Source organism: Caretta caretta, chromosome 11 (genome assembly GCF_965140235.1).
Source record: "Caretta caretta isolate rCarCar2 chromosome 11, rCarCar1.hap1, whole genome shotgun sequence".
Classification (NCBI taxonomy): domain Eukaryota; kingdom Metazoa; phylum Chordata; order Testudines; family Cheloniidae; genus Caretta; species Caretta caretta.
In genome coordinates this window covers 60,736,353-60,749,556 of record NC_134216.1, presented here as the reverse complement: position 1 = coordinate 60,749,556, position 13,204 = coordinate 60,736,353, and the positions used below count along the sequence as shown (strand labels likewise).

General features: G+C 44.9%; 1 protein-coding gene across 1 annotated transcript in view; it reads right to left on the bottom strand.

Moving 5' to 3' along the window:
* Positions 1-13,204, bottom strand: part of FAM117B (family with sequence similarity 117 member B) — a 91,006-nt gene that overhangs the window by 39,977 nt on the left and 37,825 nt on the right. The window contains exons 3-4 of the mRNA XM_048870357.2: positions 8,042-8,134; positions 1,033-1,146 (exon numbers count right to left, since the gene is read on the bottom strand). Coding sequence (XP_048726314.2) covers positions 1,033-1,146; positions 8,042-8,134 — 207 coding nt within the window. The remainder of the gene's footprint in view (positions 1-1,032; positions 1,147-8,041; positions 8,135-13,204) is intronic.

Here is a 13,204-nt window from a genome sequence, read left to right as displayed (position 1 = left end):
CCATTGCTAGACACAAAATGGAACCGATTTGAAAATCTAAGATGCGCAGAGATCATGATCTGCAACTCCAACAGCTTCTTGAGCTGGTCATGCATCTCTGAAACTAACAGGAAAATTTCAAGAACTTTTTTTGAGAAATCATGCTAGGAATTCATCAGTGTGATAAGAAACAAGAACATGCACCTATCGGGAAGACATCTATGCTACTCCTTTCATCCTAAACACAAGGATGAATTTAGTGACACAGAAGTAGTAAAGAACTTTTGAATTGATATTTTCATACCCTCTACAGTACTAGAGGAAAAATTATATGCTTTGTAAATATATTCTTATCATCCTTCCTCTGCAGTTTGTGTCTGGAAATTCACTATTCTTCCCTGAGTCACTCATAAGCTACCATCTTTCCACCTAAAGATAACTGAAGGGGACTCCTTTCAAAGGAAGTCAGTGTCAACTCCTAATCCTTTCATGTCTACCTGATGGACAACTGGGATCCCTCCACAGCACTCAGCCCAGGACTGTCCAGTGCTAAAAAAAGAGTCAAGAAGAAACTAAACTTCACTCTCAAGACGCTACCACTTACACCACCTAGGCTGGTTCTATTCAGTTTTCTATATGCAAATTCATAACCTAGACACATCACTTTACCTGAAAGATTATTTCACAGAATTAGATTAAATTTATCCATACTGATTGATTTCTAATTCAGTGAACTGAACTATATCATCCATCTGTATCAGTCCTTACGAATTACATTGTAAATTTGTATATTCTTCACCAACCTCCCTTTGCATTTTTTTTTTAAATTTAGAGAAAAAACAAACACACCCCACTTCAGCATGCTAAAGAAAATCAGTTTGATCTCACAAGACAAAAAGGTTCTATACATTTCACAGATATACATCATTCAGCAGTAATCAAGTATTTCAGAACACGTGGTGGTATTTTTTCTTTAAAAATCACTACTTGGAACACACAGGAGTTAACATTATGTTAACTCCCATAATGCCCTTAGAAGTGGCATAGCCTTACCTGACACTGATTAATGGCTGCATGGTTACCATGGAATGGAGACTGTCTTTCTTTATCCCGATGATGCCTGCTGCTGTGTTTACTTCTCTGCAACTGCTGACGCAATTTTGCAATCTGACAGGAAAGAATATGAGTCTCAGATTCCCTTCACATATTCAATTAAATTACTACATCAAGTTTACTATATGGACTATTAACAAAAAAGTAAAAGCTGAAACATGGCTAAGTATGAGAATCTACTTGATATAATGTTGAGTCAGCTACTCCACAGATAAAACACCACAATACTAAAATATTAGCTTTCATTTTTCTATGAAGACCTGCACATATTCCCAGTTCTCACATACCAGTATGACAGGTTTTAGAGTAGCAGCCATGTTAGTCTGTATTCGCAAAAAGAAAAGGAGTACTTGTGGCACCTTAGAGACTAACCAATTTATTTGAGCATAAAGCTTTCGTGAGCTACAGCTCACTTCATCGGATGCATTCAGTGGAAAATACAGTGAGGAGATTTATATACACACAGAACATGAAAAAAATGGGTGTTTATCATGCACACTGTAAGGAGAGTGATCACTTAAGGTGAGCTATTATCAGCAGGAGAGTGTTAACTGCTGGAAATGGCCCACCTTGATTATCACTACTCCCTCCCCGCCCCCCACTCTCCTGCTGGTCATAGCTCATCTTAAGTGAGCTTAAGTGCTGTGGAGATGGCAAGCATTGTGGCAGCATGGTTGACTTCCCCCTTGACTGGAGCGTGGGGCAGGCTGGTGCCAGTTGTTCATCCTTTCTGAGAGGGGAAAACGGCACTGTGAGGCGCAACAAGTCCTGTGCCACCTCATATGCCTCCGGGGTCGACACGAGCTGCAGCTGCTGACTCCAAGGGCTCGGTGAGCAGGGCGGGTCCAGACTTAACTGCAGGAGTCGATCTGAACCTCGCGGGTGAAGTGGCTGAAATGCTGTAGGCTGACTGGGGTCCCATCATGGCTGGCTTCTTAGTTTTGGTCAGGGGAGAGTGGCCCTTCTCTGGCTTCTTCTTCTGAGGCACTTGCAATTGTGAACAGTGCCTACCTGACAACTACATGCGGGAGGAGCCACGATGGTGCCAAGAGTCTTGTAAGGAGTCCTTTCTTGGCACTAGATCCTGGGAAGATGGTGCCGGGGTGCTCTGCACCAAGGAGACGGTGCTAGGCGCGGGGTGTCCCAATCCGGGGTCTGACTGGGGCCGAAGCATGACCTCCATCAGCAGAACTTTGAGATGCTGGTCCCTGTCCTCAAAGTTCTAGGGCAAAACCTGCGACAGATCCTGCACTGGTCTTTCTGGTGACTCTCCTAGACACCACAAGCATGAAGTGTGCAATTCACTTTCGGGCATGCATTTACCACAGGCCTCAACTTTTAAACGCAGGGAACCACAGCATGCCATGGAGAAACCTGATTGGAATTGACATGAACAAGCACCCAAAGAAAAAGAGGCTATCAGCATGGCTGTTGCCTTCTGCCATCTGATCTTGTGGACCACCTGCTGTAGAAGAGATAAAGCGGGGGGAGAGGCATCATTCATCTGGTATGACTGATTGAGGACTTCGGCGTCCCCCTGTGATTGAGTTCCAAATCCTCCCTTTGAACAATATTGGGTGCATTTGTTATTGTTGTGGGATGAGGAAAGATCCCTCACTGGGGTTTCCCACTGGCCAAAGATGTCCACGATTAGAGAGTCAAGCAACTCCCATCTGTGGTAGGTTGCAAAGTTTCTGCTGACAGCATTAGCAATTGTGTTCTGGTGCCCGGTAGATAGGCTGCTGTCTAAAGAATACGGTGTGTGATTCACCATTCCCAAAGGTGGATAGCTTCCGCACACAAGGCTCTGGATCTTGTCCCCTCTTGTTTGTTTAAGTAAAAGCCTGTGGGGGTGGTATCTGATATGACAGGAACGTGTTGATTTTGGATGGTTGGCAGAAACGCATGGCAAGCTCTGCATACTGCCCAGAGTTACAATATATTTATCTGCATCCTGGACTCTCATGCTGTCCAGGTATCTTGTGTCATGTGTTTGCCCATGTGGGCACCCCAGCCCATGAGGGATGCATCACTTATGATGGTCATGGTGGGTGAGGATGGGAGGAAGCTCATCCCTGAGCAGATTCATAGTGAGTTCATCCAACATTGGAGTGAGGAAAGAACTTCTGGTGACAGGTGGAGCAGAGGGTGCATGGATTGATGCATGGGGGAGTAGACCTATGTAACCAGAGTTGAAGGCAGCGCAGGTGTAGGCGAGCGAATGGCGTGATTTATGTTCAGACTGCCATATGTCCCAAGAGAGTCAGGTTTTGGCCAAAGTCAAAGTGATTAATTCCCTCATTGTCTGGAATCTTTCCCTTGGTAGATAAGCTCGGGCGGAGGTTGTGTCTATGTGAGCTTCTATGAACTCTAGGGATTGCGTAGGGTTTAAAATTGATTTTTCAGCATTGACATTAACCCCTAGGAAGGAGAGGAGTAGAAGCAGCTGCGATTTCACCTTCTGGGCCTCTTCTTTAGACTGTGCTGCTATCAGCCAGTCGTCTAGATAGAGGAAAACAAGGACCCTGATGTCTAAGATGGGCTGCCACTACAGAGAATCCTGTTGTGAATACTCGTGGGGCAGTGGTGAGTCTGTAGGATCGGACCCTGTATTGAAGATGCCAAGGCCCCACCTTGAACCTCAGGAACCTTCCATGAGTTGGGTGTATATTGATATGGAAGTAGGTATGATATGCATATCAAGAGCCATCAACCACATCCTTTTTCTAAGGAGGGAATGGCTGTTGCAAGTGTGACCACGCAAAATCTTGGTTTGGAAAAATCGAGCAATTGAGGCATCAGAGACCTAATATCGGTCTCCACCCTCCAGTCTTTTTGGGAACTAGGAAGTATCTTGAGGAGAACCATCTTCCTTGAAAGGAGTCTGAGATTAGCTCCACAGTTCCCCTCTGCAATAGGGAGTTGACCTCTAGTTGGAGGAGGTCGTCGAGTATGTGTTTCATGCGTGTGGACCGAGGAGAAGGGCGAGATGCCATGAACTCTATGATATAGCTGCTCTGGATAATATCTAGGACCCACTTGTCCACTGTTATGGCTTTCCATGCTGGCAGAAGAGTCAGAGGTGGCTCCCCGAATGGGATAGGGTAAATGGGCATTGGTGTATGGAGTCGTTAACGGCTCTCTAAGGACACTCAGAAATAATGTTTACATGATGTTTGGATGTGTTGCGCTGATGGCTGGGCAGTTGACATAAGTTGACGTAGCCTATGGACCTTAGGGTGCTTTTGAAGAGGCTCATAGGTATCTTGGTGGTATAGCTGCGGCGGCCCTGTAACTATATGATTGGGGTGGGCAGTAGAATTTCCTCTTAGGTGCTGGTGTGTAGATGCCCAGAGACCTTAGGGAGTTTAGGAACTCATCCGTCTCCTGATTGAAGAGGTGCGATTCATTGAATGGGAAGTCTTTTACAGTGTTCAGAGTAACAGCTGTGTTAGTCTGTATTCGCCAAAAGAAAAGGAGTACTTGTGGCACCTTAGAGACTAACCAATTTATTTGAGCATGAGCTTTCGTGAGCTACAGCTCACTTCATCGGATGCATACCGTGGAAACTGCAGCAGACTTTATATACACACAGAGAATATGAAACAATACCTCCTCCCACCCCACTGTCCTGCTGGTAATAGCTTATCTAAAGTGAACATCAAGTTGGGCCATTTCCAGCACAAATCCAGGTTTTCTCACCCTCCACCCCCCCACACAAATTCACTCTCCTGCTGGTGATAGCCCATCCAAAGTGACCACTCTCCCTACAATGTGCATGATAATCAAGGTGGGCCATTTCCAGCACAAATCCAGGTTTTCTCACACCCCCCCCCCCATACACACACAAACTCATTGGAATTGGAACTCATTTGCAAATTGGATACTACTAATTTAGGCTTAAATAGAGACTGGGAGTGGCTAAGTCATTATGCAAGGTAGCCTATTTCCCCTTGTTTTTTTCCTACCCCCCCCCCCCCCCCCAGATGTTCTGGTTTAACTTGGATTTAAACTTGGAGAGTGGTCAGTTTGGATGAGCTATTACCAGCAGGAGAGTGAGTTTGTGTGTGTGGTTTTTGGGAGGGGGGGTGAGAGAACCTGGATTTGTGCAGGAAATGGCCCAACTTGATTATCATGCACATTGTGTAGAGCGTTGTCACTTTGGATGGGCTATCACCAGCAGGAGAGTGAATTTGTGTGGGGGGGTGGAGGGTGAGAAAACCTGGATTTGTGCTGGAAATGGCCCAACTTGATGATCACTTTAGATAAGCTATTACCAGCAGGACAGTGGGGTGGGAGGAGGTATTGTTTCATATTCTCTGTGTGTATATAAAGTCTGCTGCAGTTTCCATGGTATGGATCCAATGAAGTGAGCTGTAGCTCACGAAAACACATGCTCAAATAAATTGGTTAGTCTCTAAAGTGCCACAAGTACTCCTTTTCATTTACAGTGGTTTTGCACTTCCCTGGGGAAGCTAGAGGAGCGTAACCAGGATTCTCTCCTCATGACAATTCCTGTTGCCAAGAAACAAGAGACTTTATCTATGGAGTCCACTGCTGCCTGAAGCATGGATCTGGTGAGTAACTTGCCTCCTCCAAGACTGCCTGGAATTGATTGCAGATAAGCTACCATTGCAGGATCGCAAACTGTGCCAATCTCCCATAGTTCATAAAATCATATTTGGTCATCAGGACTAAGTAGTTTGAAATACAAAACTGGAGTTCCACCGAGACCACCTTTTTGCCCCTGAGGTCTAGCCTCTAACCCTCTCTATTGAATGGGGTCAAGCTTGTTTGGAATGTTCTGAGACCACCTGAATAATCAATGAGTTTGGTGGTGGAGGAGAGAACAGGAACGCTGACCCTTTGGTGGGGACATAGTATCTCTTCTCAGCCCCTTTTGGGGCAGGCGCACATGTGGCTGGATGTTCAATACCAGGCATGACAGTTGGAGAATGACATCGTTGATTGGTAAGGCCACTCTCACCAGTACCAAAGTGTGCAAGATATCAAGCAGCTGGTATTGACTGTCTAGTCTCCTCTAAGGTAATGTGTAGGGCATTAGCTATTCTCCGCAGCAATTCCTGGAACTGGCAATCGTCATCCAGTGGGGAAGAAGGGGATTGAAGAGGAAATCTGGGAAAGATGAGGGATGCCTCTCAGGATCTGTCAGTACCGTTGGAATCGGGCTAATCGGTGCAGCATCCAGGGCTATGTTAGAGTGCTTACCTGACGAGGGTTGTGGTGGTGAAGTGGGGGAGTCCTCTCAGACCGAGCGGGACTGTTCAGAGGGTGAATATTGTGGCCAGGAGCTCCGGTAGGGCCAACCCAGTTGACCCTGCTGTTGTGCAGCTTAGGACCACAGTGCCAGATACAAGATCTGCAGGCAAAGCAAGGTGGGGAAGTGCCCCAGTGTTGTCGGAACCTTCCAGTAGTCGTGCTTCAGGAACAGGAGCAGTGGACTCTGTCAGAGATCCATATGGTCCAAATCAGAGGAGTCAGAAACCTCACCAAATGGCGGTGGCATTAGGACTGTTGGAACAGGAGGTGGCAAGAGCATAGCGGGCAAAGGGTCCCTTCGACTTGGTGATCGGATTGGTGGTCATAGATTGTGAATAACTCATGGGGATCCAGGGAACCTCCAATTCTCCCAGAGGTCAAAGGTATTCGTTCCGCTGGAGGAGTTGGTATCAGGAACTGCATCTGTCTGGAGACCGATGGTTCAGGGGATGCCGGTGGAGTCACTGGGTCTGTGATCGGTACCTGTGGAACTAGTGATCAATGCTGCCATTTCTCATTCTTGTGAGACTTCTAACGCATGGATACTTCATGGCCAGGAATTGTGGATGATACAGAGTCCACATTAGATTTGGAGGAAGATTTTCTGCCATGCTTATGTGCATGCTTCCTTGGTTCATGACTAGGCCCCAAGGCAGGGTTCCACGGAAGAGAGGGCACTCTTTGCCCGTTCAGGCCAATGTACCAGGGGGGTTTCCCCAACCAGAATCCAGCCACCATAAGGTGTTTCCTGATGCGGAGTGTCTGGTTCTCCCGAGTACGAGCAGGGGAGGCAGATACCGTACCTGGATGCAATGTGGGACTTCCCCCAAGCAGTACATGCTGGTGCACGTGCTGATAGAAAATGAGTGAGAGCAGGAATCACAGAGTTTTGAACCCTGGCAACTTCAGTACAACCTAGTACCCAGGCCCAGGTGTCGGGGTGGGTTAATGTTTGGCAGGAAAGACTACCAAAGCAGTGTCCCAAGTCTTAAATCTGGTATGAAAGGAAGAAATGAACAGAAAAGAAAAAAGTAAATACAGAACAACTAAGAAACCTAAACTACTAACAGTACTAAGGATAGTTTCTGAAACTCTTCAAAACCTGTGTCACAAGGACGATTGGAGAGTAGAAGCTCTGGCTCAGACCATGAGGCGGTGAGAAGGAACTGGAGATGCCGATAGCCCACCATGCCCTTTATCACCTCAGGCAAGGCCATGATGTGGCACAGCGTGCATGTGCGGACCACCGAACAGTACTACTTTCAAAAGCTCCGGCTCGGGGCGCATGGCGCATAACCCTTACTGGAATACAATATTGGATCATCACTCAAAGAAGAATTAAGTTTGACAGGAATTATACGACCATTTGAATTCCTCTCTCAGCTAACAGATACTTCCTTGATTTCTTGTTGCTTTCCCTACCCCACCTCATTAAATATTGGTGTCTTGCACGGGGATCCTATCAGTTAAAAAACAGAAGATGTCCAAGGGATTTTTTTTGGTTTGTTTTATAACAGATTAGCCATTCTATATTTCTATTTTCTCCACCTCCAATCTTTATATGGCAATACTAAACACAAACATTTGCACTTTCTTCAAAGCTCATGGTAATAAAGTATGTAGGCAACAAGCCTGACCCAACTTTATTTCAAACAATAGCTTTCCTGACCTCCTTGAGTTGGTCTGTGCTGCCCCAGGATGCTGAACGCTTGTGAGATCCTTTCTTCTTTTCTAAATATTCTTCAGCCCAGGCACTCTCTGTCTGTAACAAGAAGATTGAAGGATTAATTTTAAAAGAGTATGCTTATTCTTGCCAAAAAACAAAAGAAATTAGAAACAGGTAAGCTAAGAGAGGGCATGCAATTATGATTTTCTGGATACAGACACTGCTGGAAAGCACAAGTCACTGAATGAAAGCCCTCTATGGCACCTCTGATATTCCTACAAGTAATCAGTATGAAGATGTCACCTCAGCCACTCCTATAATCTACATAGTGGGTCTCTTCCCTATTTCATATGAACACTTATCACCCCAACTATAACAGAAGTATTAATTCTAATTTAGTGTCATTTAAAACACGGAAAGAATTTGGCCCATTAGGTTTAAGTGGGTACAAGTCCCAACCACTTTAGTGCTCAGACCAGGGATTAATTTGATCCTATGTGTTAACAGACATTTCTAGTCCTGCTCTAGTATGTGACAAAAGGCCTGGTCTACACTACAGAGTTAGGTCAATGTAAAGCAGCTTACATTGACCTAATTAGGTCAGTTTCCACAATATAGCCTTGCTGTCACCGATATAAGTGCCCTATTACAGCGACATAACTACCTCCATGAGAAACATGTCAGTGTAGTTCGGGCAATGCAGTGTCCATATAGACACTGCAGGTTACTTATATCAAGTGTTGGCTCTCATTCTTATCAATTTCATGGCTCCATGGTGGAGCCAGGAAATTGACAAGAGAGCCCGGCTCACATCTGGGGCGGGTAGGGGGCTCCCTTCCCCAAGCCGGGCTCCTGTGGAGGCTCTGGACTCCTCACCCTGAGCTGGGCTGCTGCCTGAGCTCTGGGCATACAGTTCCCCACGGAAGCCCAGGGGGCAGCCGTGCTACCAGCAGGGAGTCTGGGGGGGAATGGGGTGAGGCTCCCATCAGGGAGCTGCACACAGAGCTGACAGCCCAGGCTCTCTCAGCTCCCTACACTGCCCCTCTTAAATCAGTGGATGTGTACCACCAACAGAAAGAAGCCAGCATGGACATGAACCACTGTAATAATTACTGTGGTGGCTGTAAGTCAGCCTAACATTAGATCGACTTAAGTTTGTAGTGTAGACATGCCACAAGCAAACATTCTAGTATATAAGCAATACTGCACAATTAATTATTGCAATATCACACAAACAACAATACTATAACCTATAGTTGAGCACTCAAGTTAGGAAATACTAGAATTAAGTTGCCTGGGCAACCTTAATTAGACCTCCTGGCATGTATGCATTATGATACTGTCTTTAATTACATCATCACATATTTTTTCCACAGGTCATCTGCCTCATTGAGTGCACAGAACAGATGGTTCTCACCAAATGACCAACTATTCAATAGCTTGTTTTATCTTCATTGTTCAATGTGTGTATATTTAGTATACAGTAAATAATATTTACTGTATACTATTCAAATCCTGTTCTGAATACAGAAAGTGGCTATTGTGACAGATGCAGCCATTTCCTGCAACATTCTTGAAAAACCTTACTGAATGAAGTTTTAGAAGGTTTGGAGTCCATTGTATCAAGTTGCAAAATTCATGTATTGTGGAATTATATGCAATTTCTATAGGGGGAGACATGACCAATATAAATCCTGGGAAGTGTCATGAGCTTCAAAAGGCTACATGAAACTATGTGCCAGACAAGAATGAATTTACGGGACAAAGTTAGGTGGGTTTCCCAGAAAAATTCTTAGGGGGTGGGGCGGGAAGGTATATGCAAACATACATCCTCCGTTTATGCAAGAACTCAGCCTTTCAAAGTTTCGTCCTTAGGAGGGAACTTTTGTCTGGCGATTACCTGTTCTCAGAGTTCCAAAATCAAAGAACCAAACTGCGTAAAGGAAACAAACAGATTCACGGGTGTTTTTTCTGAGCAAAATCTGGTATGAGCTTGTGACTACAGAAAAACCCTACCCATCGTAAAGTTTGAAGGACTGAGCACCTACCTGCCACAGCCCTTCTTAGAGTTGGGCATGATCTCTTGTAAGCTTATCAGCATGTGTGTAGATCAGTGGTGGCCAATTAGCAGCTCCAGAGCCACATGCGGCTCTTCAGAAGATAATATGCAGCTCCTGCATAGGATAGGTTTTGAAGAGTTTCGTAAAGCGTGTCTCAAGGACGATTGGAGAGTAGAAGCTCTGGCTCAGACCATGAGGCGGTGAGAAGGAACTGGAGATGCAGATAGCCCACCGTGCCCTTTATCACCTCAGGCAAGGCCACGATGTGGCACAGTGTGCCAGTAGCCGACTCTGGGGAAAAAAATGATGGGTGCTTGGCACCCACCAGCAGCCCTATCACAGCCCTCTCTCTCTCTCTCCCCCAGTGCGTCTCCCACCTGCTGTGATCAGCTGTTTCACGGCATTGAGGTGGCTTTCGGGGGAGGGAGGGAGGGAGCGAGGACATGGCTCACTGGGGGATGGGGGCCCGAATGGGATGGGAGGCGGGGCCTGGGGCAGAGCCAGGGTTCCAGCAACCCCTGGCTGGTGCCTGTGTCCCCTTCAATAAAGCACACAGTAACTAGCTGGTGTGGAAATTTTTAATCAAAATTTTTCTTACATCATCTAACAATGGAAGGCAAGTGAAAATGGAAAAGAAAATACACAGATGAAAACTGAGGCTTCCAATGGGAGTGGGAGAATAAGTACTTTTTCACTGAACATAATGGTAAGGTCATGTGTCGTCTTTGCCAGATGTGTATCTCTCAGTTCAAATCTTCGAAATGACGCTGCAAGTTTGCTTCTAGTCATGCACATATGGATCAAGAATTCCTACAAGGTTCTGAACTGAAAACTTTGAAAAAACAAACGTATGTAGAAGCCCAATTCTTCACCAGATTTGCCAACTGATTGCAGACTGCAACGTTAGTGTCCTAGTATGTGGCCCGGCACATAGCCAGTACAAAAAAGCCCTACTCTGAAGGCGAGTTTATAAAAACATGCCTCACTGATGTGATTTCAATCCTGTCACCAGAGAACGAGAATCTACAGAAGAAAATGTCTGGCCTGTAGCTTTCATCCCACATAACAAAACACAGAATCTCTGATCTGAATAGTGACATCGAATCGCAACCGTACTTGCAACTTCAACAGTGTATTTTGCTTTGGATGAGTCATGAAATGTACAGAATAAACCTCAATTATCGGTATTTGTCCAGACTGTGTCGTAAAGCGAACTCCTCGATATCATGCCACTAAAGGATAGAACTTGTGGATGAGATCTAAAGGAGGCATTGATGATGTTAGTTGCGAAAATCCACTTCCCTTTACAGAAGTTCAGTGCCATTGCAATGGACGGGGCTCTGTCCATGTGGGATCTGTGAATGGATTAGTAGGGCTTTGTAAGTCTGACAAGAACTTTCCCAAATTTTGGACATTTCACTGTATTATTCATTGGGAGAAACTGGTATCTAAAAATCTCAAATTTGATCACATCATGAAACCGGTCCTGCACATTGTAAATTTCTTTCACTCAAATGCACTCAATCACAGACAATTTCAAAAACTAATAGAAGATCTGGATGAAGATGACTTCCCTGCCAATTTGCCATTTCACTGCACAGTTTGATGACTCTCGAGAGGTAAAGTTATTTCCCGTTTTTTCGAGCTCCTGGAACCAGTAAAATTGTTTATGGAGAAGAAGCACAGAATATACCCTGATCTTACAGATTCTGGGTGGGTTTTGGCTTTGGCATTTCTTGCAGACATGCTGCTGCAGTTGGATAAACTAAAGTGGACTTACAAGGAAAATTCTGGTTGCTGTCTGATCTAGTGCAAAGCGTATTTGCATTCATGAACAAACTGCAGCTGTTTCACAGACAAATGCTTGAGGGAGAGCTGACACACTTTTCCTCAATATCATAACTTCAAGCCAGATCAAAAGAAGATGCAGCAGAATCTCTGAAACAGAGCACAACTAGATATGCGAGCATGATTAAAGATCCTAAGGACAGTTTTGAGGAAAGATTCCAAGTTTTGCAGTAAAAAAGACCTCAAATCAGATTTCTGATTGACTGTTTTGGTGCTGAAGCCAATTGTCTGAATCCCCCATTAGTCACTGACGAAGCAATATTCCAGATGGAAACAGAACTTTTGGAAGATGACAGATTGAAATCTGTTCAGAAGACAGAGGGGACCCTTACTTTCTGGAACTCTGTACCAAAGGATAAATACCCCAACATCAGAAGTGCAGCCCTAAAATTAATCTCAATGTTTGCCGCAACTTATCTTTGTGAGTCTGTTTTCTCAGCACTCAAACATGTGAAATCCAAGCACTGATCCGTTTTGACAGACAGCCATTTAAGAGAACTGCTGCATGTGAGCACAACTCAACACAAACCAAACCTTAAGGAAATTGTTGAAAGCAAAGAATGCCGAAAGTCCCACTAAGTAAAAGGTTAAGACAAGTTATTATTATTGTTAACTACACATTATAAATGCATAATAAATACACATAATCAAATTATGTGTGTGCATACATACATACACACACACACACACACCATATTACTGTGACTCTTTGGCAATGTACATGGTAAATTCTAGCTCCTTCTCAGGCTCAGGTTGGCCATCCCGGTGTAGATGCTTTTATTGTTTTAATAGGTTTTCTTTGTAATTCTTCCACAAGACCCTCTGTTTCTCACTCAGATCTGAGGAATGCTCAGAAGTAAAACAGCATACATCAGCCACTAAAGTAAAGGTCCTCTTTGGATCCAAAGAGGAACCCAGAACCAGAGCAGGGTTTGAAACAGGAACCAAAGACCTGGATGGCACAGGATCTAGTGAAATATTCAAATCCACCCCTTTGGTTCTCGAAGCTGAAAATGGAACCAGACTTGGTTTTGGAGCCATAGAGGCCCTGTCAGAATCAGAAGGATCTGACAAATCGGACATGCAGGATCTGGCACTGCTAACAGTGGCTGTCTTTTTCTTTGCCTTCCTCTTTGGAACCAACACAGCTTGAGTCAACAACATGGCTCTCAGTTATGTCATAGGCAGTCCGCCCTTCTCTATCAATAACAGTACCTTTAAAGACCTGACTGCTTAAGCAGCAGGATCAGGAGCTGTA